This window comes from Squalius cephalus, assembly GCF_949319135.1.
Source record: "Squalius cephalus genome assembly, chromosome: 16".
Classification (NCBI taxonomy): Eukaryota; Metazoa; Chordata; class Actinopteri; order Cypriniformes; family Leuciscidae; genus Squalius; species Squalius cephalus.
Window position 1 is genome coordinate 29,573,980 of NC_137137.1, and position 27,977 is coordinate 29,601,956.

Here is a 27,977-nt window from a genome sequence, read left to right on the forward strand (position 1 = left end):
CTGTAAAATAAAGTGAACTAAAAGCACTTTGTCACCACATGTTATTAAAGCATTTGGTGACAGATTTTTTTTCATCAGAATCATGTCAGACTCAGAATGTAAGTATGGATAGTTTTCATGATGGTTTCACACTTTCACACAAGATACAAAACATAAAAATCATACATCGACGACAATATACAGTGTACATTGATTGATGTGGACTATTTTAATCGCCTTTTAAGATGTATTCATTTCCATATTTATATATATATATAATTTTTTTAATTCTCTAATATTTTTAAGTTTTCCAGGATTGTGGAAACCCTGACTGTTAATGGGCATATTAGCCATTCAGTAGAAACAAAATTGAAAAACTGTTGGATGTGTGTGTAAATAAATAGGTTATTATATATTAATATGAACTGCAAAATACTTTCCCCAATTAAATTTTTTCATTGGCCATTAAAAGAATAGCCACTCATGTTTCTGTAAGCATCGTTTTAGAAAGAAAAATCAGGCTATCGTTCATTTTTCAACAGTGTCACTTTATTATTTCCTCTAACAGTAATAGTGAATGACAATAAATTACAACGGTCTGCATGCTCATCTATACATTAATACATAAGCTCAGTGTACCATTCTCTTTCTAATCAACCTGCTGGAAATAAAGACAAAAAGCAGCAAAATATAAAGTGCACATCACAAGAGCTCTCCAGATCACATTCTTTAACACTTGGCACACATCATAAAACAGGTTATCATACATAAGTGAGCGACTAACATGTTAGTAATGGATCACACACATTGACAGTCTGATCTCGCAGATTAGATTCCAGATGTGGACGTCAGAGGTGGAATACATGTATGATGAATTTGTAATTCTATGCTTAGCTTAACTGGTGTCCAGGTTTACATAAAGCTAGTTTTTCTTTCCAATTCATAAATACCATGTTATACTAATATTCATTTATCCCATATTGCTAGTAAATGATCTGAACAAACAAATGATTTGCAGTTATGAGGGGAAAAGATTGAAGAGGCACCAAAATATTGCTGATTTCATTAAGTCACATTTCTCACGCAAAAAATACTTAAAAAAAAAAAGAAATACTATTTATACCTTTTTTTGCAGGCGCAGAGTTGTCTAGAAAATGACGGCCAGATCAAGACATTTAGACCAGGGTGACAAACTTATAATTTATGTGTAATTCAGGATGACACTGACAGTACTCAGCTTTCATTTTCACTGATTTCCAAGTGAGATCAACCTCCTTACAGCATCCCGGTGATAATCCGCCACACACTCTCAAACACTCAGATCTCAGACCGAGTGGAATGGAGACACTGCATTACGCTTGCTTAACGTTACATATGTCAAACCTTGTAGAGTTGTGACCAATTCCACGTTAAGTTCATGGCCTTACAACACACTGTCAGACTAAATACAAGGCACGCGAGAGACCATTAGAAATGGACGTCTCACTTTTTGCAACTTCTTGTGGCATGCCAAGAAAATCTGTATGGGAATATATATAACACAATCTACAAAGAGATCAACCACTTTACACGACCTCATGTCAAGAATAAATAATTAACCCTGTATTAAATACAAAAGAAAGAGTTTGTACAAAAACAAAAGGGAGCTCTCTTCAAAGTGGCAAAAAACTGACAAACAAACATGAAATGACCAATATTTGGTATGCTCAAATAAATGGTTGAAAGCATGTCTTAGTGTTAGAGATTAAAAGTGCAGCAGTGGGAGATGAGCTGCTGTCGGTTCACTCTCTATCGACCTTGTTGAAGGTACTGCTGGGTAAACATGTTTAGTTCACTGTCCAACCAGCCAGCTTTATTCCTGTAGAACAAATCACGCGTTAAGAAAAGTCAAATGAACAAACATGAATAACTGAAATGATTTTAATGTGCTTTATTTTTGATCATTATTTCTGTTTAGTTGGAATGGTTCCTCGATGCATTTCAAAAGTTTGGGGTTGATATACGATTTTTAAAAAATGTCTGTGAAAGAAGTCTAGTCACACTTTATATTAGGTGTCTTTAAAGCGTAACTCTCGCCAAAATGCAACCTAGGGTCTTTTTGTTAATCTACCCGAGGCAAACTTTCGTTTAAAAGCATAATTAGAATGGAAACGCCACTTTTAAGTTTGACCGTATTTTCGTTTTCGGTCAAATTGCCTTTTGAATGGGAGTGCTTGGGGCACTTCTATGATAGCATCAAAAATCGATATTTTTAAAACACTAAGAAGGCTCGACACAACATGAAACTTTGCTCGAAGTATCACCAGGGGCTCTACACATGAACTCCAGCATTGAGAACATTGTTTGTGTACACAGAGTTTACTAAAAAGAAAGATTTTGAACAACTCACTGTAGCTGTGTCCACCAGCATTTTGTCAGTCAAAAGGCAATTTGACCGAAAACGAAAATAAGGTCAAACTTAAAAGTGCCGTTTCCATCCTAATTATGCTTTTAAAGGAAAGTTTGCCTCGGGTAGATTCACAAAAAGACCCTAGGTTGCATTTTGGCGAGAGTTACCCTTTAACTACTATGTACTTCCATAAAAAAAAATGGCAACACTTTATAAGTATACAGTAATAAAGTACTTACAAATCATTAAACTATTAGTTTATAGTTAATTCATAGTTAATATGTTTTAGACTCTACACACTGTTAATATATTAATAGGCTATATACAAATAGTGAGTTCTTCATTCACCGTCACTGTAATTAACACAATTTGTATGATTTAATTAGCTTCAAAACATGCAGTGCATATTTATATAATTTATTCCTATGATGGCAAAGCTGGTTTTCAGCAGTCATTACTCCAGATTTCAGGATTCTTTGATGAATATGTTTGTACGATCACTTTTGATCAAATTTTTTATGTTATCGACCAAAAACTTTTGAACTGTAGAGTATATGTTGTCTCACTATAATAAGATCCATTCCTGAACAAGACTACAAATAAACTAAGTCCACTGCTGCTAAACATCAAACACATTGCAGTTAATGAACATGTCCCACACACTCTCACCTGAGCAGTTTAGCTTTACTCTGCAGGGAGTCCAGCTGTTGGATCTTGCTGTTCAGATCCCGGATTTCATCCTCCAGCTGCTGTCTGGTCACGTCCACCTGCTGACACAGCTGAGAGAAGGTGCTGGCCAGCTCTCTGTGTCAAACAACGGTTGGGTTTTGTAATAAAGCAGGTTGCATTCAACAACGTTTAAAAAACGCATTTCTGTGAACACAACTACAGAAAGCAAATCTCTTAAAAAAATAAGTACTTCATAAATTGTTCATATTTTAATTTTCTCCACCAGAGGGCAGTATAGAAGAAGTGTTCAAGTGCCAGTGCTTGTTGAATTCTCTGAATAACACAACATTTGCACTAATATCACGGTTCAGATTAACTCTAGTTTAATCAATCAACCTACACTCAGAATTATACTGGGCTAAAAGGCTTTGTCTGAATTGAAAAAGACTTTCACACACCATGTAAGACATCTATTTTACTATCTTACATGATGGGATTTCTTTGTTTGATGGATATACACTACTATTCTAAAGTCTGAGGTCAGTATTTCTTTTCTTTAATTAATAATTATACTCCATAATTTTGATCAAAAGTGACAGTAAAGACTTCAATTAAATGCTTGATCATTCTTTTCATGTGTTTTCACGTGTGTGTGTGTTTATATATATATATATATATATATATATATATATATATAGAACAGTTATTTTCACAATATGACAATGTGTTTACTGTATTTTTGATCATATAAATGTTGCATTAGTGAGCATAACAGAGCAAAAAATCTTACTGACCCCAAATTTTATAATATTCTAATTTTAGTGTAATTAAAAAAAAAAAAAAAACATATCGTTGATTTGACCACTTCTGGTACATAATTTATAAACAGATTTGACAAGACACTGCTTTGCTACAGCAGAGGTAGATTGAGACTTACTGCTGAACCTGATGGCTGCAGTTGGACCCCGTGTAGCTGACGATGAGCTGTAGTTTCTCGCTGGCATAGTCCACAAACTGTCTTTTAAACGCTCTCTCTTTGGCCCTAGTGGTCCATGTGAGTCTCTCATACACGTACAGCAGTCCATAGAGACCCACAGACAGAGCAATGAGCCTCCAGCCCACTGCTTTCCAGATCTGAGACAGAGAAAGACAATCACACGTCCATTTCAGCAAATACTACAATTATAATGACTGAAGTTATTAGACAAGCAGATGACATGAGGGTGAGGAAATAATGACAAAATATCCATTTGCAGGTTAACTATACAAAACAGTTCAAAAGATTTAAGATTTAAGTCCCTTATGTTCACCACAGCTGCATTTATTGAATCACACATACAATAAAAACAGGAATATTGTGAAATATTATTACAATCTAAAATAAATCTTTTCTATTTGAATATATTTTAAAATCTAATTTATTCCTGTGATGCAAAGCTGAACTTTCAGCATCATTACGCCAGTCTTCAGTGTCACATGATCCTTCTAATATGCTGATTTACTACTCAAGAAGCATTTCTTATTATCACTGTTAGAAAACAGCTGCTTAATATTTTTGTGGAAACTGTCTCAAAAGTGTAAACTGCTATTTTCACCCAGGCTCTCAGGCATGTGATCAGCTAAAGACAAAAAAGTAGGAAAAACCCCAGCCCACCAAATAATTAATTATTACAAGTCAGTATCGGACTTCTTCTGGAAAAAGTGGTATCGGCACATCCCTAATAAATTACATTTCTAAATATATTAAAATAGAAAACAGTTATTTTAAATTGTACTTACTTTTCACAATATTACAGTTTTCACTGTATTTTTGATCAAATAATGCAGCCTTGGTGGCAGTGTATATATTGTAGGAATACATGCATTTTGGTGTGTTTGAGATACTTGGTATGCTCTTACCACTCCTCCAACAACTATAATGCCCATTGATGTCCGAGAGGTGAGTGATGCCAATCCTGTTACCATAGAAACCATAAGCTCTTCCTGGGTCATGGATCCTTGAGGGAAAGGAGGCATACTGGTGCTGACCGGAGTGATGGCCAGGGGTCTGGGAACCTGCCAACACAGCACACATCTCTATCAATTAGAATCAAAGCTTTATCAATTAGAATCAAGCAGTGCAGTTTCATCTACTACAGATACTCAAGCATGTGACACTCAAGCATGTGACACTCGTGGTGTTTTCAGTGTCTGTCATCTCACTATATGAGGGGATGAACACATTAACTTGACCTCCAAAGGTTTTTTGACCTCCAAAAACGTTTGATAAAAAAAAACTATCATCATAGCTAGGGGTGTGACGAGACACTTATCTCACGAGAACTAGATGAGACGAGATTTTGCACAATATTTGATAGAAATACTCAATGACATTCATGACTGGAAAAATAGTAATAATTAAAAAATAGTACTTTTGAAATGTTTTAACTAATAATCTTCTAATGAATGTCATTTCAGTTCTACTTTAAGAGCATGAATGATCAAATGCATTGAAAGACAACAATATACAAGCACTGTAAAAGGTTTTGCCACAAACTCAGCTGACTGGCTTTTCTCCTATATGATTTAACATGAGTCACTTCAGACCTTACTGTACATTTATGAGCTTCCAGAACTTCTGATTTAGGCCGTGTGTGACCTCCTAATTAAACACCTTTCCACAAATTGAACATAGAAATAAAAACAGTATAAATTAAAAAAATAAACAGTTTTCTCTTATCAGACGCTTAGACTCTGACGAATCCTCCGCCATCATCACGCGATCAGTAAACTGTGATTCCTGCTAATAAAAGGGCCCTATGAAATTTGGGATTTTTAAAAAAATATATACATTTCATAGCGCACCAAGGATGCTTTCGATGGAAAAATCTGAAAATTATTACAAAAGGACCAAAATAAGCATGGTTACCTGGTCATTGTAGCCCATGAGGGCGCGGCGTGTGTTTTTGGGACCCAGGAAGCGGTTGACCAGCATGGTCCATCCCAGGGAGAAGTGAAAGCTGATGTCTTCCTGGAAGTCACTGCAGAGTTTGTCACAGTTGAGGTCGTAACTGAGGGCGAAGCACTGCCTGGGCACAATCTTATCCACCTGCTCTCGAATGCCGATGGGCAGCAGAGGCTTCAGACCCTCTGGAACGATCACAAGAGTCTCGTTAACCTGCTGCTGTTACTGGTATGAGCTGTTTGAAAGCTCACTGAATGAGAGAGATACTGACCTATCATTTCAGTCTGTGTGGTTTGCAGCGCTGAAGTTATCGCACTGGAGCATCTCTCTGACATATTCCTGCCAAGACCTTCCTCTATGTGCCTGTGGAGCTCCTAAAATCAATCATTCCAGCAAAACATGACAAAAAAGACAAAAAAATTAGCTACCAAAGACAACACATTAACTACAAAATTAATACATTTTAAAAATCCTTAGATTAATCACTATTAACTGATTTTATCTGTATACAGTCCTATGTAAAACTGAAAGTTAACAAGGACAATAGATAAGCTCAAATGACATTTTTGGGAAGCTGGGGGATTTCCATGCGGAGAGTTACATGTTGACACTAAACATTAATCAACAGTAGATAAAGCAGCGTACAAATAAAGAGAAGACAAGGGTGGACAACTGGAGTTGTCAATTCAATTCAAGTCCAACTCACATTCTTGTATACTTTGAGCACCACTTGTGAAGGATGAAAGTCCATGTGGTAGTCATCCACTAGTACCGCCAGTCTCCGGATCTCCTCTGCCATAGCATTAGATACCTACACATCAAGATGAGCCGGTTCAAAGGTGGAAACAACCTTTCTTGCAAACTTGCAAATGCCAGTTTTACTAAGCTTGCAACTTAAATTGTAAACAAAAATACATTTCTATGAACAATTATACTTCGAATATAGTACATTCATCACATTACCCCATCACTATAGTATTAAGGGGGTCGCACACCGGACGCGCAGCGCCAAGTCTTTAAATTCGAACACATTATACTCTATGAGAGTACACACACCGGCGGCGTCTGTCCGCGGCGCCCAGCAACGGCTCAGGACCGTGTTCAAAATCCTGCCGCGCCACAGAGCGCCATTTACATAGTTTTATATTAAATTTACATTTATGTGTCTCAAATCGTAGTTAATGTATATACGGACTTAACCCCGTGCTGCAATATACATTTAGTTTTAAATTTATTTACAGAAATCAGAAAATTGCTGATGCTAATGGATTTTCATGTGAGAGTTGTCCTAGACGTGGTGCGGCGCGGCGCTGAGCTGCGCGTCCGGTGTGCGACCCACTTTAGACTGTATGATGTGCCAGAAAAAAGTCTGACATTACACATGTTTACATGAGGTTTAAATGTTTTATTTCAGCCAAACTAAAACAATTAGTCCTTTAAAAATGTCATGGAACCGATTTAGTCCAACTGAAATGGCTGATTTTTTTTAAATCTGATATTTGCAACACCCAAAGTACATTTTGTTTTTAATGCGTACACTAGGGTATGTGTACATTGCACGGTAAGTGCATACTGTACACACAGACCAACTTTTTTGCTCAGGTCTGAAAGGCAAAACAGAGACACATTAGACTTTAGCTAACATTTCTGAAAAAGACAGAAAAAACAAGCGAGTCATAAATGGAGCATCACCTGTTTCTCGACCTCCTCTGTGATCTTTTTGATTTTGCTCTTGCAGTCCAGTGTGAGCAGATCCAGCTGTTTATCGATGAACTCCAGCCTGTCCTCCCTCTCCTCCTTCATCTCTAAACAATGAATCCTGAACAAAACACAAAAAATCATTATACTAAACATTAATTTCAGTCTATGCATAGTCAACTATCATTCAAATATAACAAACCAAATTCTTTTTAATAATACAGATCTAAGACTGTTAGCTTAATATGATTCTGATCACTGTATCTTTACCAAGTGTGATGGCAAGTAAACACGCAACTCTACATTTTATTTTATTTTCCATATTGAATAGCCCTGTACAGACTGAAAAACATATGGACTAATGGACTACACATTCTATATAATTTTATAAAACTTATTTAGTGATTATTTACTATATATTCTACAAATATCAGTTTCGTTTGATTCAACCAATTCATTCTGTTCATTTGAAAAAAAGATATTTGAAATTATTCTGAGAAAAGAATCTTATAGTTCAATTGCAAGACGAGGAAGGACCACAACACCAGTCTAAATGTGATGTCTCTAAGAAGTTTAAAGATCAAGTAAAAAGCTCATAAAAATCACTGCAAAATTGAAATTTATATCACCAGATAAAAAGCAAATAAGCAGGGATATTAGGGATGTGCACGAGTACTCGAGTACTGGGACGTCACAGCGACAATTGATCAAGAAAACGATGAACGCTGTGACTTTAAAACATACATTTCTTTTTTTTCTGATTGGTTATTGCGGCATAATGGGCGGTACCTGAGGTCTGATTGGTTAGCGTTAAGACAGCATGCCGTACATTTGCATCCTTTTGTGCAGATACAAGTTGTAATGTTATGTTTATGTTGTGTATCAATGATATTTGATTAATCTCATTTAGGATGTGTCATAGAACAGGCTTCAGATTACTGTTGTTTTTTCACTCTTCAGCTTCACCTTTCTTTTTCGAAAATATTGATAATCTGGCAGTGTTATTTTTCTAGTCATATTTTGATAGGGATGTAATGTTTTTATTTACATTAACATTAACGTAACGGTTTTGATTAAAATATTTTGCCATTATTATCACCATGACGGACACGCCACACCCCTATCTATCAGTACTCTAAATAAATAAATAAATACCCATCCCTACTGGATATCATCACTAATTTCAAAATCTGACTCTTCTATTTATATCACTTCCTCAGATTGTAACAGCACAATCAGGCACTAAGCTAATGTCAATGTCACCATTGGATCAGTGTTTAGTGTGATGGATTACAGCTAAGAAAAGCAGGCGCCTTTGCGCTCACCTCTGCTCTTGAGCTGCAATGTGCACAGAGTCCATGATCAGACGCAGAGCTTCAGAAATCTGCTTGGCTCTCATTGTGTGCTGCTCAAACTTAGTCTTCACTGCTGACTGGGAGATGCACTCCTGTAAGCATACACGTATATATGACAGTCAGACAAACACACAGACACATTTAAACCAATCACACTCCCGAAACCCAACAACACTCACCTCAAAACGTCTTTCAAAATTCTGAAACTCAAACATTCTCGCTTGAAAACCTTCAGCCAGAGCACCACCTGAAAATCCAACAAGAATGGCTTTACAGGGGTCATGTCATGGAAAAGAGGACTTTTCTTGCTCTTTCAAGATAAGAGTTTGATGCTTAAATGTACATATACATTAAAGTTTACAATGTTCACATGATCACATTAAAGAATATTTGACTCAACAATTGTAATGTAGGTTTCCCCAAAACCCTGGACATTCAATGATGAAAAACGAATAATTATTAATTACATAAAATGAAACATTCAAATAAATGGGGCTGCACAATTAATCGAAATAAAACTGAAATCACAATATAGCTTATAACCACTATCGAATCTAATGATGAGATTTATTAAGACTTTAAGTTTTGAAGACATAAATATTAGCATTATAACTATCAAAGTGTCAAATAAAAATGTTATTATAATATTATCTATTGAGTTAAAACTAATAATAAAAAATATTATTTAATTGTATTGGATTCCTTAAACACCAGTGTGAATGTACTGAGACTATATCACAACTAAAGAGGTTCGAGTCCAGTTTAATGTCCATTTACATCATATCGCAGTTCAAATCGCAATACTGTATAGTGTTTTGTCGTGACGCCCTATATATAAAGAATTTTTTTTTAAAAACATTCAAAATAAAATATTTACACAAAAAAATACTTTATATTGTAAATACTTAACATCTAAAGGGTTTAGCTGATGAAAAAGTTCGTAACAAATCTACCTGCTTCAGGCATTCCCTGGGCTTTCTGGACACGTGCCTGAAGAACTTCTTTAGCAGAGACGAAGAAGATCCGATCACTGGCCTGAGCGCGATCCACCACCCGCAGCTCATCCACTAAAAAACTAGAGCAGCGGTCCATGTGCTGCCGTCTCACCTGACGAACACACAAGTTTCCTTATAAGAGTGCAAAAACGCCATGTATCATTTACCCTTGGTTTAAAAAAACGCTACTTAAAAGGTCCAATTTGTTTGCTTGATTTAATGTGTAAAACAGACACAAAAAATTTAAAGCTTCACCTTCATGAAAAAATCATATTAGGTTTAAATATCAGGGATGCTAACGGATTAAAACATCTCAGGGTTAACAGACTAAGAGAATGTGTCATGTAAGTCCCACCTCTTCCATGTACTCGGGCTCGCTGGCTGAGGCATCCCAGCGGTTGTTCAGGATGAAGATATTGGGACTGGAGAGACGCTCGTTCACTTTGTGAAAGAATGATTTTTCCTTTAAGAGGGCAGAGGGGAAACATATTTTAATAAGCTGACACCAGTGAGTCCACTTTGAAATTATTTGACAACCTCACAAAGACTGGAGAAAAATAGAAGTTAATCATGCTTAACAATTCATATTTTGCATTGCAATAAAGATTTATACACAAATCTTAACCACACATGAAATCAGTGCGAATACTACTGCACTTTATCTGTGTCCATAATGCTGTAAAATATAGAAAATCTTGTGTAAAGCTTCTGCTCCCACATTTAATTAGCCTTTTTCACAAACTGAAGTTTGTATTAAACTCACCGTTTGCATTAAAGTTGACTCTGAATTGGCCACCAGCACAAAAACGTCAGCGTCAAGGCAGAATTTGTCAATCCAGCTGTCCAACTCTGTTGTGACATCGATGCCAGGGCTTGAAAAGGAAGATTTCAGACAGACAGATATTACTAATGTGACTTCTTATGCACTAAATTAGTTATATAATGCAGTAGGCTTATAATGCCATTGCATTAGTATCCTTAAACATCATATTTATATTAAAAAAAGGATCCAGCAAAGCAAATTTAATAAATAAATATATGCTAACAAAGTTTAATATGTGCAGAAATGAACGAACTTAAAATCAAAACAGGCAATGTATTATGTTAAATGACGACATTTCTGATAATACATTATTTCCTAAAAATATGTCAGTATGTCTCAGGCCTCACAGTCAAACTGTCTGGTTTACCTGTCCACAAGTACCAGGTCATCCCGTAGCAATGCACACTTTGCTTTAGGCCACATGACACACACAAGACTGCCTGCATCCAAATCCTCATCCTGATGTAATGCATGGGCCAACTGGTTCACCGTCTGCCAACACACACACACACGCACACACACACATTAGCATTATCACATAATTTTAATCAGACTTTTTTTAAATTAACTGAAATTTAAGGAGTCCTGTCATGGAAAACATTATTTTACTCACTCTTTTCAAATACACATGACATACTGTGCAGAAGTCACAAGCACAGAGGTTAGCCAATCAAAACAGAGGTCCCTAGATACAAAGCGAGTGAGCAAGAGGGAGATTTGAAGAAAGACTAGAAAGAGAGATGGCTGAGAGACATTACAAAAGAGAAAAGGTCAGACAAAGAAGGGTTATGATCAGGCAAGAGCTTTAGAAGACGTGTTAATATTAGAAAAGCTTTCGAGCATTAGAGAGACCGAAGCAGGAAGGCCTGAAATCAGATGCTGAGGTTTTGTTGTTTCTGCTCCATGCGAGTAACATGGTTTTACTGTTTCACAGAACCAATATGCCGTTGTTGTAATGTTAGCTTTAGTAACAGGACAGTTCTGAGTGTCATTGTTTGTCTAGATCTGTGTGTTGCTGGCGACTAACAACAAACTTGCTGACATACTCTTGTGTACTGCATGCTCATTTTTGTTCTTCCATGTCATTTGTTCATTATCTTCGCTTTACTCTTCGTGAAGATTATTTTGCTTCGCTTCAGTTATGATAAAGAGACATCCAATCGTGCATTGTGTGTTCATGTATTTTGGGGGCGGAGCAATGAAGGGAGGGGTGTGTGTTTGTTTCGCTTACTGCATCTTTAAAGGGAGGCACAATTCTCAAATAACTTAGAGCCACAACATCTCAGAGCTGTGCTTTAGTGAACTGACAGTCAAGCACTGTAAAACCCCTCTTTAAAAAGTTTAGGGCCAAATTTACTAACAGCTTGCGGCAGCACAAACCCTCTTTGGCCAAAGTATTTCCTAAAGACAGTGAAGCACTGAAAAGGTGTGGACAGTAATTTTTGCGGCTGACCTTATTGCATATGCATTCACGTTACTTTAGCTTGTCTGTTAGTCTGTTGCCGATTCTTTATTAAGGTGATCCATTTTTTGTTTAGTTTTGCATTTTACAGCCTTAAAGTTAGATTTTATTTTTTTTATTTTATTTATCTTATTATTTCATGTAATGATAATAATGAGATCAAATGGCTGGTTGGTTCTGTAACAATCAGTGGAAGTTACCTCACTTCCTGTCAGTGTTTGTCCGTGTTACACACCTTGTTGCAAACCTGCTGATTCCGGTTTGCAAGTGAATGGAGAAGGGGGAAAAACCCCTAGGTAATAAAACAAACAAATCCAGCAAAGCTTCATCCAGCAATAAAAGCTAAACTAAAGCTTATCATAGTCTCAGCTTTGGGCGACACATGGTTTGATGCCATGTGCATGGAACTGCAAACTAGCTACACAAAACTGGGCTTTGGGTTGCTGACAAATTTTACAAATAGATAGGTGTGAGATTATCAACCTAAAAAGCTGGACAGCCAAACATCTATGTTTGCGAGTAGGAATGCGCCAATAGATGATGATATTGTGTATAGACGACAGTCAGAAATATCGCTGATACCTGATGCCTTTGAAAAGAAAATAACTGTATGGTTTCCCCATTGATGTATACATTTATTAATAATATTATCAGGCTAGTATTATTATCAAATTACTATTAGGGCCTACAATGAATTTGCCTCTGCACCATTTTAGAACGACATCACTGCATAACCGACCAATTAATTAGGATAGTTGATATACTGTTATCAGCATATGTTGAGGTAGATTCAGCTCTCGTCATTTCTGAGAGAACTGTTGCACCGTTAATGAAGCAACAGATGCCAAAAGCTCAGTTTTTGCTTTTACATTCTGTAGCGAATAACTGACATTAATAACAGACTCCTTCACCAGCACAACTCTCGTGCAAACTGCATGTGTGATATCCATGGCCTTTTGGGTGAAATACTTCCCATGCGACGTGACATTTTTCTTTATCACCAACTCCATCTTTGCTCGCAAAATGATAGACAACGAACGAACTAAGTAAATCATTAATTAAATAAATGAGTATATATACACAAGTAAATTAATGATTCTATAAGTACACTTTTGAATCCCCCCTCCTGATAATAGTGTGTATCGCCGATCTCACAGGCTGACGATAGACCGATATGACTATGGAGCATTGCATACACCAGAGAGTAAAGGTTCACAAGTAATAAAGCTACAAGACTTGGGGAACTGTATGACCTTTGGCCCACTCTTGGGATGGAGTGCATTTGTTCATGTCATTACTGTGTGTACATGCACTCCAGCAGGACAGAAATGGCCTCTTTCAGACACTGCGAAAAGCATTAAGAGAACGACTGTGTCCCACATCCTGAAGAGTGTATACACACACACTAACAGGACTAAATTTAGCTAGTAGCCATTGTTCTGTATGTTCAGTCAGGTGAAAACAAACCCCGACCAACGCCAACAGATGCCAACGGGTAACACACTGATCCGACAAAACCCAAACAAACGTGTTTGTTGGTGTTTGTCTGTGCGACGTGAATGGGCCTTTCTACGGTTCTGGTTCATTTACTGTTGTAGGCTGTAAGGACCTTTGCAATAAGTCAAATAAAGCGGCGAAGTGATATGGAACCGTCATGCGGTCGACAGACCCGAAACTACTTCATAGCTATGTGTTTACTGGAAAATAATTGCACTCCTTAGTCAACTGTCAACCAATCAAAATCAAGCATTCAACACCATTTTCATCCCATGCGCAGATGAAGAAAAGAACGCACAGATGAAACAATATAATAAATGCAGCCATGTTATCCTACATTCAGAAGAGAGTGCCTGATGTTTGGGAACGCAATCGTGCAAGACAGTTCTGGGTGTCCAGCTGGTTAATCCAGTTATCCAGCCAGATGATCTGTTGAGGTAAAGTCACATGGATTTTGTTGCCAATCCAGGAATTTATTTGGTAAATGTGTTTCTATCATAGCTTATGTGCATGATTTGAATATTTTTTTTTTTTTAAGAGCTTGTTTTTTATGCGCAGTTTTATATTTTATACACATCTTCACACTTCCATTCAGTGTTTTTTTTTTATGATCATAAAATTCACAAAAATATGTGAATGGAAACATAGCTATTGTTAGCAGCTGATATTATGCTTCATCTATTGTTGTGCAAATGTACAAGTCAACATGTTTCTTTGTTGTTCACAATATCAACCTATAAATTTCATTAGTCTCATCTCTAAATGTTTAAATGCAAGAATTAAAATAAATAAATCTTTGCCGTAAACATTCGTCTAATTGTGTCTTTCTCCTTTTCATGCACCTCTGATAAACTGGTAAGTACAGTGACATCCGCATTCTTCTACAGTAAACAATGTGCTTTTAGGCATAGCATGCACGTTTCCTCAGCCCTGTAATATATCAATGCAGAGGACAGGTCATGAGACGAGTCCTAAATGACAAAAACGTGCGACCTTGTGACAGCTGGCAGGAAAAGGCCCCTGACCCATGTGGGTTTAATTATAGACTGGAGCTCATGTACAGTCAGCCAAGATCTAGAGACATTCATTTAGCACAACACAAGTTTTTGCCGTATTGCCCATCACAGACCACATCTGCTCATTGTTTTCCAATTTTATCACATTGTATGGTACAAAAACTGAAGCACAATATATTAATGACAGTATCAGTATTTACATTTACATGTCTAAATGAGGTACATTATATTTCTTTTAATTATTTCATATTAATTTAAATAATTCAAAATTGAAAAAATGTTTTAGAGTATCAAGTAAACTTTAATGTTTTATTTTTTCTAAAAAAATATTATTTATATATTTTTTTTTTATTCTAATTTTTGCTGATTTTCACAAACAAGCAGTTTACAATCAGTTCTCTCTAAAACATATCACACTTTTAGGCCGCATTTACACTGCAGGTTGATGCCCAATTCAGATTTGCTGACTATATCCAATTGTTTTGACGACCAGCTCACGTCATCTTTTAAAAGTGACCCATATCCGATATCTGCATTTACCCTAAACAACACAAGGTAGACACACTGACCCAGAATACTTAGGCTGAAAAGACAAAATGGCGCCAGTTGCAATGGACACGGATGAAATTATAATACAAATTTTGATTTCCGCACCATCTTTAAAGGTCAGCAAAACATTGGGTTGAAAAGAGTCATGTGATCGAGGTTTGTGTCCACCTGAGTTGACGTCATTCGCCACCGTCACTTTTACAATGACGTGACTCGCATTGACAGGAATATCCGATCTGTCCACTTACATGGCAGATGCAAATGCACATTTATTTCCACATATTTGAATGAGGCCTGAAACCAATCTGAGAATAACAGAATCCAAGTGCTTTTTTTCCTGCTTAGACGTTCGTGGGTCATGTGCGATCTGTGCCACGTGGAAGGAAAACATTGGAATTAGGTCACTTGAACCATATAAATGAAAAATATCAATATTATTTACCATTTTCATTAACAGTGAAAAATTGCCACAACATTAAAGGAACAAAATTCGAACAGTTAATTTACTTTTGATTGTAGTCAAAGTAATTTCTCATCAACTGAGTCTGTGATTACAAACTCTAAACGGGAGAATCAACTGTTTTATAAACTGATTTATAGAGTTTGATGTTAACATGTTAAATAATGCTGAGCGATCTCTATTTTGTATTTTTCCAAATTTTTAACAAAAACTCCAGCGTTTAGTGCAACGTTGAGTGCATATTTCTGACCTAAACGCATCTGATGGGCCATTGCATTGACAACGTTTCAAGAGCACGTTGTAAATAGAAACCATTGCTTAACAGAGGACTCACACGTACACCCTGGAGTGTCAGAAAGCAGTTGAAATAGCCTATGCCTCTAACACGGTCAAACTAGTGCGATGACAAAGGGGTGTAGAATTGGCTTACTTTCTTTAGAAATCTAAGTTAAACTTTCAACATTATCGTGATATCATGACATTCCTTGATTTTATAATGTCAGCTAAATGATCACACTATTTACTAATATTTGATTTATCATTGATCCCTATTGGTAAGCTAACAACACTCCAAAATTAAGTAGTGTGCATACAAAAAGGGCATACTAAATATATACTTCGATATAAAACAACATTTCTCTTGCCTCATTCACCATCTTGGATTTATTTTCTCATTATCTACATTTACAAGCACCCCAAAAAAAAATCCATTGGTCAGTCTAAGCCTTCATGTAAACACCTCAATGAGTCAGATTGAAAATGACAATTATACTCACGGAGTATAAAGTTTAGGGTTCATATGTACACAGAACTTTCAGAATCTGAAATTGGATTGGACTCATTCAGATTGACAAAAATTAGTGCATAAAATACATACTGAGCTTGTCGTACCACAATTTGGCATTGTCTCCTTCACAAAGGACACTTGATGCTTCCTGATTAACTTGACACTTTATGACCAGCCTATGATACCTTAAGATGCTGCCTTCATAGACAGCTCACAAGGTTTTGGAACAGAGCCTGTGTGTAGTGTACACTACAGGTTTACTCAGAATAAGTATACGGTTTCGGCTTTGTCAATATTGCAACACTACATGGCCACAATTTTAGTCTCAATGTTCATGAAATCTGTAAGAACACAAGTTTAGCTCTACAGCGTGTCTTCTCACTTGTCAGACTGAAGAGATTACACACCATCATTAACACCTCCAGTGAGCAAAGCTCATTTATGGTTGCTATGGGGAGATGCACTATGTTATGCAAGAGGCCAATTTCCATTCCTCATCCCCAATCTGACTGAACATGTTAGACACACCCAAAGACTCAAACAAAAGAGATCCAAAATCACTTAGGAATGGCTTTATGACAATAAGAAGGAAGAGTTTTTACTTTAACACTCTTTCTTTCATCCGATCCTTCGGTGAGCAGGAACGCCTCATTGCCATCGGTGCCTTCCACCCGTAAGAAGCAGTTGGTGGTGTGTCCGATTCCAGATGGCAGCACTTTGTCCCAGAGCATGGCGTTAATGACGGAGCTCTTCCCGTTACTGGTTCTGTAAATGCAAAAGGTTTGACTTAACCCAAAGTAATTCAGTTTTGACATGAACGCTTAAGCTGATCAGCACAGTCCCAGGGCTCCGGACTAACATTTGAGAGCAGTAGCACTGGGGAGTGGGAGGATTTTTAATCATAAAGGTAATTTAATCATAAAATGACTATTGTTTTGCATTAATAAGTGCAGTAACTAATAATATCACATGTTTATTTCTTGGAAATACACATTTGACAGTCAAGCACTGTGCTTGAGTTGAGATGCAAATCAAATAAATTTGTAACGAAAATTTCACAAGATCTAGCAGTGAAGTTATTAATACTGCGCCAAATTCAAACGCTTTCTCAACTGATCTCCCACCTCTGTGTAGTAACGTGTCGTGTGATCGAGAATGGATCGAGTAAACCTGTTCTGAGCCACAGACTGTAATGTTCTGAGCTCGCGCTGTGCTGTCAAATATTGGTCTGAGCTTATAAACTGTCCGCGCTGCACAGCTCAAACGAGAAGCACGGTTTCATTTCGTTTGCCGTTTGATGTTTTTCATGTGCAACAGAAATGGCAGCTCTTATTTGTAGACAACGTGGTGGTTACACCAATGTGACATCTAACAAAATGTAGTTGCACCGGCAAGAATTAAGGTCACAAAATGCAACCATTTGGTTGCAGTCTGGAGCCCTACAGTCCGTTGATGTCTGCATGCAGCCTGATTTTTGTGACCACATGTACTTGTGCAACAGCGTATGCGTGAGTGCAATTGCATCTGCATGGTGGGAAAAAACCCAGCAGTGATTTCTTTTATTATTGTTATTTTCAAAGCTTTCAGTGTACTTTTACTATAAAAGGAACTTTATTAACATTTATTTAGCTCTAACAAGTAACAAATACAGAAAAACAATTAATTTATAATTCCTGCACACGAGAGACTTGTATATCAGCATTGGCTATTGGCCAAAATGAGCATATCGGAAAAAATCCAATATCATGCATCCTATTACACGCTCAACTGTGCCGTGGATAGAGCGGAACATGGACAATTAAGTATACCCGATACCTTTGTGCTCAGCATTTCACAGTATTCTCTATTTGAGTGGTGAATGTGGATGGTCAACAAAAGCACACTAGAAGTGTAAACTATGTCCAGTGTCTGCGCTATATCACTCCAGAAGTTGTCACCAATAAAAAAACTATTTGTACTAGTTAACACTAGAGTTGCATGTATCTCTTAACTCCGGTCACACAAGCGGTCATCAATGTGGACAGCTATTGTTGTTTCCAGTAGTTTTGTTGTTTCTTTTTCGACTGTGAAACCATGGACCGGGGCAGTGCTGCCACCTTCTCCACAAACTAATTAGCGCAAAAAAATGTCAAGGGATATATATGCAAGCTGAGCATACAGAGTATGCACTGTAAGAAAATCTGCCTGCGCAAAATGTACTAACCAATGGCTCCGCACTGTAAGCACACCCTAGCATTCGTGTAAAAATTCAAATATACTTTGGGCTTTAGTGCTACTCTGAACACGACACAAACTTTGAGTTCATGCTGTGAGGGGCAATATATATATATACACACTGTACCTGCCAAAGAAGACCACCTTCATGTGTCTCCGGGACAAGACTTCCCCAATCCCAGCCACTTTGGACAGGTATCCCCGCACCTCCGCCACCTGCTCCTCTGTGGTAACAGGATCCAGTTCTTCATTGCTGTAAGTTTCTGACATAGAAAAGAGACCAGTTCAACTACACATGACATTTTAAATACTTCACCAACATTGAGAACTTTGAAATGTCTTTATAGTCAAGAGTCATGGTTGTCAATTATAGGTATGGATTCGTGGCCCACACCAGTAGAGTCCACCCTAGTAGGATTCGTGAAATATTCTTAAGAATAAATTCCTCTAAACTGCTATTTTCTTCTTGTTCTCTAACCTAAGAATAAATTCCTTTAGACCTTTAAGAAGAAAACAGTTTAGAACATTCTTAAGACAAAACATTCATGAAATTTCCTGAAAAGAATGTCCTTAAAATCTTCGCAAAAAACTTGTTAAAAGTTAGGATAGCCTCCAACTTGTCTTAAATCCCCAAAGGTAATTTATTGGGTTCTTTCAATATTAAGCATTACAGCATAACATTACTTACATTATGCACATCCCTAGTAATAGTAATATGTATTATATTATATGTGGACAAGTATTCTGAAGTGACACCATTGATAATGTTTTTTGCTAGCTGAATTCGAAATTCAGAAAGAACTCTACAAAAATAGGGACCTCGTTTTAAATTTTACAATTACTGAGCGAATATGGGTAGAACTCTTTACTGCCCTAGTACTTCAGAAATCCTTTTAAAGGTATACATGTGAATTATACGTGGCACAATGGCCTTCATCATCACAGTATGCTAATGCTTATCTAACAAAAGGGATTCATCAATATGCGGATCGAGGACTGTTGAGACTCTCCAGGCACTGGATGGCCTCTGAGGAGACAAGAATCGATTGCACCTCAATGACACATCTGTACCATTTTCTTCACAAGACACATGTGCTTTCCACTACATACTACTAGTGTGTTCTACTTCTAACATGTAACTACTGTATGTCTTGTTTGGTCTCATCTGACAGCTTATAAACTGAACTGAATGGTGGTGAACTTTATAGAGATATTAAAGTATCCTAATGTACTATTTAGGTACTATTGCTTAAACAAGCATTGCAGAGAATATGTTAAAGTTCTTCTCCCCCTCTTGATCACTACCCATTTGCCTTATCTTTTGGTTTCCTGTCGGTCAGTTTCGGTGTTGGTATTCCACTCATGTTTAACAATGCTTTACTCAGGGTATAAGAAGGAAAGGTAACTGTTGATCTGGGAGAAAGGCACAGCAGTGCGTAACCTCATACTACAAGAAAGGCTTTTACGGCCTTTCTTGTATTCAAAAGGTATTTAGGTATTTATGTCAAAAGGTATACGGTCAAAGGTATTTAAGCCAGCGCAAATACCTTTGTTTACATCCTGTTTTTCGGTTGAAGTCCACAGTAGTCGATTGCAGAGTTCACACGCATAGGTTTAATACCTATGATCACGCGCGTGAACTCGGCAATCGACTACTTTGGACTTCAACCGAAAAACAGGATGTAAACAAAGGTATTTGCGCTGGCTTAAATAACATCATTTTTATACATTTCTTTCACATCTACTGCAGTCAGACTCACTCGTGTTCACTCAGAAGGAATCACTCACATTTTCTGTGCACTTGTAATGACACATCAAGGATGTTAAGAGGCTAAAAGCAGGTTTAGTACTTGCCCCATTGAAGTCAACAGGGTGCAAATTTTAAAAATAGAATAACTCGGTGTAGGCAACACCGATTTTTGTCGTTGTTCTCTGTATTGACAGCACTCCAAATTTACAAAAAAATGAGCTCAATGTTAAAATTGACCGGAGTTCTCCTTTAAGAATATTTCCTTTTATCACTGATGATGCTGAAAGCTAAAGTGATTATAACTAATTATTAACTATATCTAAATGTTCAGGTTAAATCTTATGTTTTCCTATCAGTTCCAAGAAAGACTTTTACCTTTAAAGAATAAGAGGTTAAAGAATAACAACAACTTTAATGGAGTCAGATTAATTATATTAGAGTCAGATAAATAACTGAATTATGCACGTCATCCTTCAACTGCTTTTTGTTCAGATTATTGGTTTAAAATAGCAGCGCAAGCTTCCAGCCTTACAGAACATTCTTATGAATTTCTTAGAATTTATCTTGAGAAATTTCCTAACTTCTTTCTAAAGAAGATTATCGTGAATCCAGTCCCTGGTCTCTACATACGGCTCGGGTCCCTCCTTCAATGTGAACCAATCAAAAAAAATTCCAGTTTAAAAAATTAAATGTCAGATCACTAAAGTCCCTTTAACACAGAGATTTCGGAAAATACACGGATAATGTGTCCCGGGATTTGTCCAGGGATCGTTTGATTTTGGTTCATTCACACTGCCAGTAATTTTCCGGAATCTGTGAGTGCGTTCACACACATCCCGTGACGTCAGGATGTGACGTGTAACGTACGTGTCAAAAACATGTTGTGGTACAACAGCGGAAGTGTTTGCATTGCTTTAAACAACATGGCAGCTGATCAGGCATTAGATGTTGATGTTCAAACTTTGTTGTTTATGTACAACATGTTTCGTGGTCAAATCACAACTTTTTTTTCGATTATGACTTCTTTTCAACGTGTTAATTCGATAAGGAATACGCTGGAGAGTAGGAAACAAAATGAAGCACCAAGACGTAAAGCATGGAGACGCCATTAGATGCTAAAAGCTACAGTTCTTTGTACACGAACTGGGTGTCATAACTACGACACACCCCTTACGGCATCGGTCCTGGGCTGGCTTTTGTTCACACAGGGCGCGTTCCGGGACTGATCCCGGCATCGATCCCAGCATCAATCCCGGGGCGTGTTTGCGCTCACACAGAAGGCACTCTAGCAATTTTACGCCAATTTCCCGGGATCAACACGCTGTGTGAAAGAGGCTTGTGAAAAACAATAGCAAACTTCTCCTCAACAAGCAGCACACAAATGTTGAAGTTAACATCTCGGGGTAACGGCTAGATCTGTTTTTTAGCCCCACCGGTAAAAAAATTTGCTAATTTAGAGAAGCTCAAAAATTTGTTTGCAAAAGAAATAATAGGTTAGAAATAAGGCTAAATGTTGCATCGCAACCATGGAAACATTTGGATTCGTGAGGAATGAGAGAGGTACATGATCCCATTGATTTGTCAGCTGATCTGGTCACACGATTTTCTGCGAATTTAACAATATTCCATGAGTTATTCCATTTTGCAGGGGATTACAAACGTTTCTTCCTTTCGCTCGCTTTTAGTTACTGTACATTCGCATTCTTTATAGTGCTGAAGTAGAAAAACTCTGTAGGACTGATACCTTTTTACTTGCACGTCCAAATCTATTGAGCAATTTATGCAATCTATTTAAGCTTTGGCAATTTTGGCTGAAATATGACTGACCTCAAATAAACCTAATATAAAAATCCTCCAAAATCCTTCCAGTAAAAACCTTGGCAGACTACTGAAACAACTGCCAGGGTAGATTTGTAAGAAGTTACTTTAGGGTCATTCTTTGTAAGAAGATAACCTGAGGTGTTCATAGAAGAAAGTCTTACAGACATAATACACTGACTAAGCCATGCTTTTCCCTGAGCCTTCAGCCGTCTCCCAGTTTGTTACGTAACCTGTCTTTTTTATCTAAGGCATGCAAGTCAGAATGAAACCCGTTTCACTTATCAGCTAGACATATGTACAGCATGCAACAGTGTGCTTTTGAGTTCCTGAAACAAGGAGTGGAATGAATTGCCAAGGGAAATGAAAGCAGACACCTTCCAGAAAGGCTGAGCTTTCTTTGATGTAAGCCCCCAGCTGTTCAAAGATGCCGTTGATCTTCTTCTTGGCGGTGACGAAGTGTTTGAGCGGGGAGGCGTTCACCTCAGCCATGAGACGCTTGTCCTTCTTGCCGATCACACTGGTATTGGGTCGTGGGAAAACCAAAGACATTTCACTAGAAAAGACAGAGATAAATTAAAAAAAAATTAAAAGCGGCCACAATGATGAGGAGTTCTGGGTCTTTGCTTTAAAACTGTATCTAAATACCTTCTGGTGGCATTAAGACATTAAACTCTTTAATAATCAAACAAACATAATATAATGCTGTTCCTATTCCTTATTAAGGGATGAAGGATTTAATGTTCACACATTCTGAACATTTTGTAAAGAGGTGAAACAAAGGGATCATACACCCACAAGACACATTTTGCAAATGAACACGCAATACAAACACTCTCTGTCACAAGCAAACACAACACTCCCTGAGAACTACTCAGAGAAAAAACATTCAGCTATGTTTTTGTCTAACAGCATTGCTCAAAGCTATTGTTTAAGTCCCATGTGTTAATGGGAAATGCTGTGTCGCCCCAATTTAGAGCAGAGTGTCAACAACACATTATGCACAAGCTGTTCTAAACATGCTTACTACAGTTTCTAGATGAGTTTGTTTGTACTTTGATCAGTGATATGTAAAAAAATATCCTATCGATAATCACCTTAAAAAATATCAGATATCAGATTATATCGTCTACATGAGCCCCACCCTGCCGGAGACAACACTGCAGACATTCACCGTAAACCTGTTCAATCTGGCTGCACTTTATCTCTATTTTTTGTTTTTTTTTAGACTACAGCAAAGGTATAACGCTCTCAACACGCTATAATGAAGCAACCGACATTGGAACAAAACTAGGCTGTTAAATAGGCAGCTAACATTTTATTCTGTTTAACTTTTATTAGACTGCAGATCAAAATAAAAGAATAGGCCTACTTGATCATATTTTTTTTAAATGGGAGAAATCACTGCCTATTCCAAATTTCCATACAGTTCCATTTTTTCATATGCAGAACAAAATAAATTGCATAAAAATGAATAGCACCGTTAAATTAGGAATAAAAAACAACATCAAGATGTGTAATCAAAAAACAATATTTGACACAATTAAGAAAGTAAGGATAAATGATGTTTACAGGGAACGCATCTACAAAGCATAGTCGCACACGTTGCAGTTACAGCAGTCAGCTCTGAACAACAGGCAAATAAAATATAGATTAGATTAATTCAAATTACAAAAGTAATTCAGTCAAGATCAATGAGGTTTTTTTCTTTTGTTCTTAAATTAACATTAATGACAGTAGGCTGCTGTTAATGCTTGGACCCAATATAGGCTACTGTTACGCGCATTTTCTTTCTCAACTCTTTACGTTCACTTAATATAAAACCAACTGTGTTCACAGGATTTCTCTGTACTCTGTGGCTCTCTGTGCTGCAGTGCTGAAGTACAGAATTGAGTTCTCTTTTGAGTTTTCTTGTGCTTGAAGAACGGTTTAAAATCACATTGAAATGCGCACAACAGGAATCGATAATTAAAAACCAAATTTTAATTTTATTATAAGTATTCCTGACGTTAAGTATCCAATTCCAGAATTGGAATCAATTTTCTATTCTCAACCCCACCAACTATATAAAAAATATTTAATTCATGCTATTGCACGTGAATAAAAATGTGTATAGTAACTACAGGGCTATGTGAAAGATATTTGTCATTTTTTTCCTGATATTGCCAATGATCGTCTGATAACTGATTGTTATAATCAACATCGTGATACTTGCGAGACATCGTCGATATACAATAATATTGTCATATCGCCCAGTCCGCCGCAATATATCAGTCTACCACACATGTTATTCTCTCTTTATTCATGGATGCAGAAGGAGCTCATACAGCATCACAGTAAAACTTTATTCAGGATCATTAATCATTAAATGCTACAAATTGCATTTTTTAATTTTATTTAAGAGTTAGGCCAGAGGCAACATTACTGTAATACTTCAATATAAAAATAAAAAAAATCATACAAAAAAAAGAGTTAGGTCTTCTTGTATTCCCGTAAATCTTAAGCCTTTGAGACCACATTACTTCCTCAAAACAAGCCACATTTGGCCATCAGTTGCTGAGCATAGCCTCAGCTGTACACTATTAACATTCAGTGCTGGTAATGCCAGGGTTCTTCTGAACAACTGAGCGGTGTCGTATTAAAGAGTCTGGACCTGCAGTTGGCAAATACGTGCAACATGGAGTGTTTGTGTGCTCTGGAAAGTCACCTTCAATGAACAGCCCAAGAAGACAAATGCAAGTCAGTGAAGCGTCCAGCTGTCTGAACTTACAATAAGGTAACCAGACATCAGAGGTTGACTTTACCTGATCTACAGTAACAACCAGCAAACCTCCACCGCATGTCAGTAATCTGGACACTGTCTGCTGTGTGTAGAAAACAGCATTCTATTTGTGCAATCAAAAAAATACAAGGTTGGTTCTGATGCTTCTGAATATTAAAAAACAAATTCACTATATTCTATTAAGACTGTTTACCTATATATATATATATATATATATATATATATATATATATATATATATATATATATATATAAACAGTACAGCAGTGTGAAAGACACATTTTTTTTAACAGTGAAATATTCCATGCCTCTCAAGTAATATGGGATCTGCAATGCATGTATAAAAATTACACTAGAATTAGAAAAATGTTGTTTTAAAACAGGTAAGGCATGTCATTCTAAAAGACATTGTTTGTAATATAATGCCAACTACCAAAAAATGTCAACTGTGCAATATGCAAATGCTTGAATTAAAGCTAGGCCAGCACACCTTATTAAACAAGGGTTGTTCCTTATAAATGATTGAACTATGGCAACAACAGTCTCTGCCAAAACACTGTAACTACTACAGACAGTGTTCGTACTAAAGATCTATGCATGTCACACAAATATGTCCTTCATCAAGATCTTGATAAGCAGAGGAAACACACCCATATGCACTCCCTTATATTGTGCAATCATTCTAACAAGTGCACACTCACATTGAAATTCTCAAACGTTCAAACAATGTCTATTCATTGATTTACACTATTACTAACATAATATGGATATTCTGTAATGATGAACTGATTGAGAGATTTGTTCAGCTGAACGTTGTAAACATGTTTAGAAAACACACACATCTCACCAGGCCACAATTGCTGAAACAAGAATAAAAACATTAGTTAACGTTACTACTAATATAACACCGCAGTCTTACCTGGCAGTGCGTGTAAGAGTTTATATAAAACAGTGTCGATCAAATAAGCTGTATCAGCTCCCCAGCATTTGCTCTTGCAGTGACCGATCACCTACGCTGTTCGCTTTAAACCCAAATGAGAGTCTTGATAAATGTAATGATCCTTTTAGAAGCCATAACCTAAAATGATATCAGAGTCACGACTTTCACGAGACCAATGTCACTGACAGCAGCGCGCGACTCCTCCACGAGACTGAAATCAGCACGGGTTAAATGTGTCTAAAGCACGTGAAATATCCCGAAACAAACACCCGCAGCACCTCCAGTGTCTTCAGTTCAGCTCTAACAGGTACAGACAGACTGATATTCGAGTCATAGTTCCAATGAAGAGTATTTTCACGAGCTCAATGTGAAAATCCAGCAGCGGTAGCTCGCGACTCCAATCCACTCCTCCTCCACCAGACCGAGCGCCGTAATAATCACGTGATTGAATTTTACATGGATTCAACAAGGCTGAATGTGTCAAATATAACGGAAATATATGATAAATTATATTATAATATAATATATATTAGTATTAGTATAGTGTAATAAAATATAAAATATAGCGATTTCAACTCTAATCGCAGCCATCACAAACCCCTCAGTATAAAACCCCGCCCCCACAGATATGTAAGCCAATCCCGTGTGAGCAATTCGGAAAGTGCAAAATGATTGACAAGGGGGAACGATTCCTATTGGTTGAGAAAGGGCGGGCCGGTCCGCCTCCTCTTGACTCTTTCTTGCTGCTAATGCCATGAATGCCATGAATGTCATTTTAGAGACATGTGCATTATTTCTGTGATATTTATCAATATCAATTCTATTTCTGTGATATTTATCAATATCAATTCTATTTCTAATATATATATATATATATATATATATATATATATATATATATATATATATATATATATATAGTCTCTATACGTGTCTAAAAGGTAATATTCCTAAGAAACTGAAGGAGACATGGTGAAATTATAAACCTGACATGCAATACCAACAGCTGCTATATTCACTGTTATAATCAAATGTATTATACTTTCTAGTCAAATATGCTTACCAGCAAAGGCGAAGTGACTATTTCTTTAGTCAACAGTCCTCAAGCATGTTGATCCAGCGATGTCCTCGTAATAATCTCACAAATCCTATACTGGAAGTGATTTCCCAAAGACTGCTGTTGATACACTAACTTACAGACTGAACGAAACTGAAACAAGATCCGTAATAAACGAAATAAATGTTCACGCACTGTTCATCAGACTATCGACCACCAAAGCAACGCTGCTAAATAACTATCTTGACAAATAAGCTGATGTATATATTTGACATCAACATGGCATGACGTTAAAGATAAATATGCGTTTTAATAATGTATTCCTTATCTATCTAACAGCTCTGCTATTACTCGGTCGCCATTATCTTAGCAATTAGCTTCTAACGTTGGTTAAATGTCTTACGTCATGTACGTGCGACGGTTTTCATTTGACAAAAGTATTTTCTTTCCGCACGGGGGCGCTTAGCGGCACAAGCCAATCCTTCATGGAGGCACATTCCGATTTTATCTATTCACTGACATGTTTTGTACATGACATACAAACACAAATCCACTTAAAATACTTAAATATTATTATTATAAATAATATATTAATTTTAAAAAATGCAGTCATCAAAACAACTGTGATTGGTCCATCCTCACCAGCGAAGTGAAGTCACCGGTCTTACGTGACTAGGTAAACGCATTTTTTAGAAGTGCCCAAGAATGTGAACTCAGTGTTTACTTTTAAAAATGTGTGGGAAAATGTAGGGTCGATTTTTGATAATAGAGTTTTAAAAAATAATAGTTGCTT

General features: G+C 36.9%; 2 protein-coding genes across 3 annotated transcripts in view; one reads left to right on the forward strand and one right to left on the reverse strand.

Annotated features, from left to right (window-relative positions):
• clcn6 (chloride channel 6) overlaps positions 1–27,977 on the forward strand; it is a 526,148-nt gene that overhangs the window by 415,058 nt on the left and 83,113 nt on the right. The window lies entirely within an intron of this gene.
• On the reverse strand, positions 1,144–27,590 carry mfn2 (mitofusin 2). Of its 2 annotated transcripts, none has more exons than XM_079896441.1 (18): positions 27,191–27,590; positions 22,783–22,961; positions 18,965–19,100; positions 17,226–17,388; positions 11,220–11,344; positions 10,793–10,901; positions 10,385–10,492; positions 9,988–10,141; positions 9,214–9,281; positions 9,005–9,126; positions 7,674–7,800; positions 6,688–6,792; positions 6,253–6,355; positions 5,946–6,166; positions 4,937–5,092; positions 3,975–4,171; positions 3,038–3,172; positions 1,144–1,837 (listed from the first exon to the last, which is right to left on the reverse strand). In XM_079896441.1, the coding sequence occupies exons 2-18, from the start codon at positions 22,955–22,957 to the stop codon at positions 1,768–1,770; spliced, it is 2,274 nt and encodes a 757-aa protein (XP_079752567.1). In that variant the 5' UTR covers positions 22,958–22,961; positions 27,191–27,590; the 3' UTR covers positions 1,144–1,767. The 2 variants fall into 2 exon arrangements, with proteins under 2 accessions (XP_079752567.1, XP_079752568.1); XM_079896442.1 differs by lacking the exon at positions 27,191–27,590 and adding an exon at positions 26,107–26,567.

What these genes read in the sequence shown, in the direction of transcription:
- mfn2 (XM_079896441.1), bottom strand. Translation starts at nt 22,957, where the DNA reads ATGTCTTTGGTTTTCCCACGACCCAATACCAGTGTGATCGGCAAGAAG. An exon ending in AGCCCGAGTACATGGAAGAG is followed by an intron (nt 10,142 to 10,384) that starts GTGGGACTTACA and finishes TGTGTTCGTCAG; the next exon opens with GTGAGACGGCAGCACATGGA. An exon ending in CACACAGACTGAAATGATAG is followed by an intron (nt 6,167 to 6,252) that starts GTCAGTATCTCT and finishes TGATCGTTCCAG; the next exon opens with AGGGTCTGAAGCCTCTGCTG.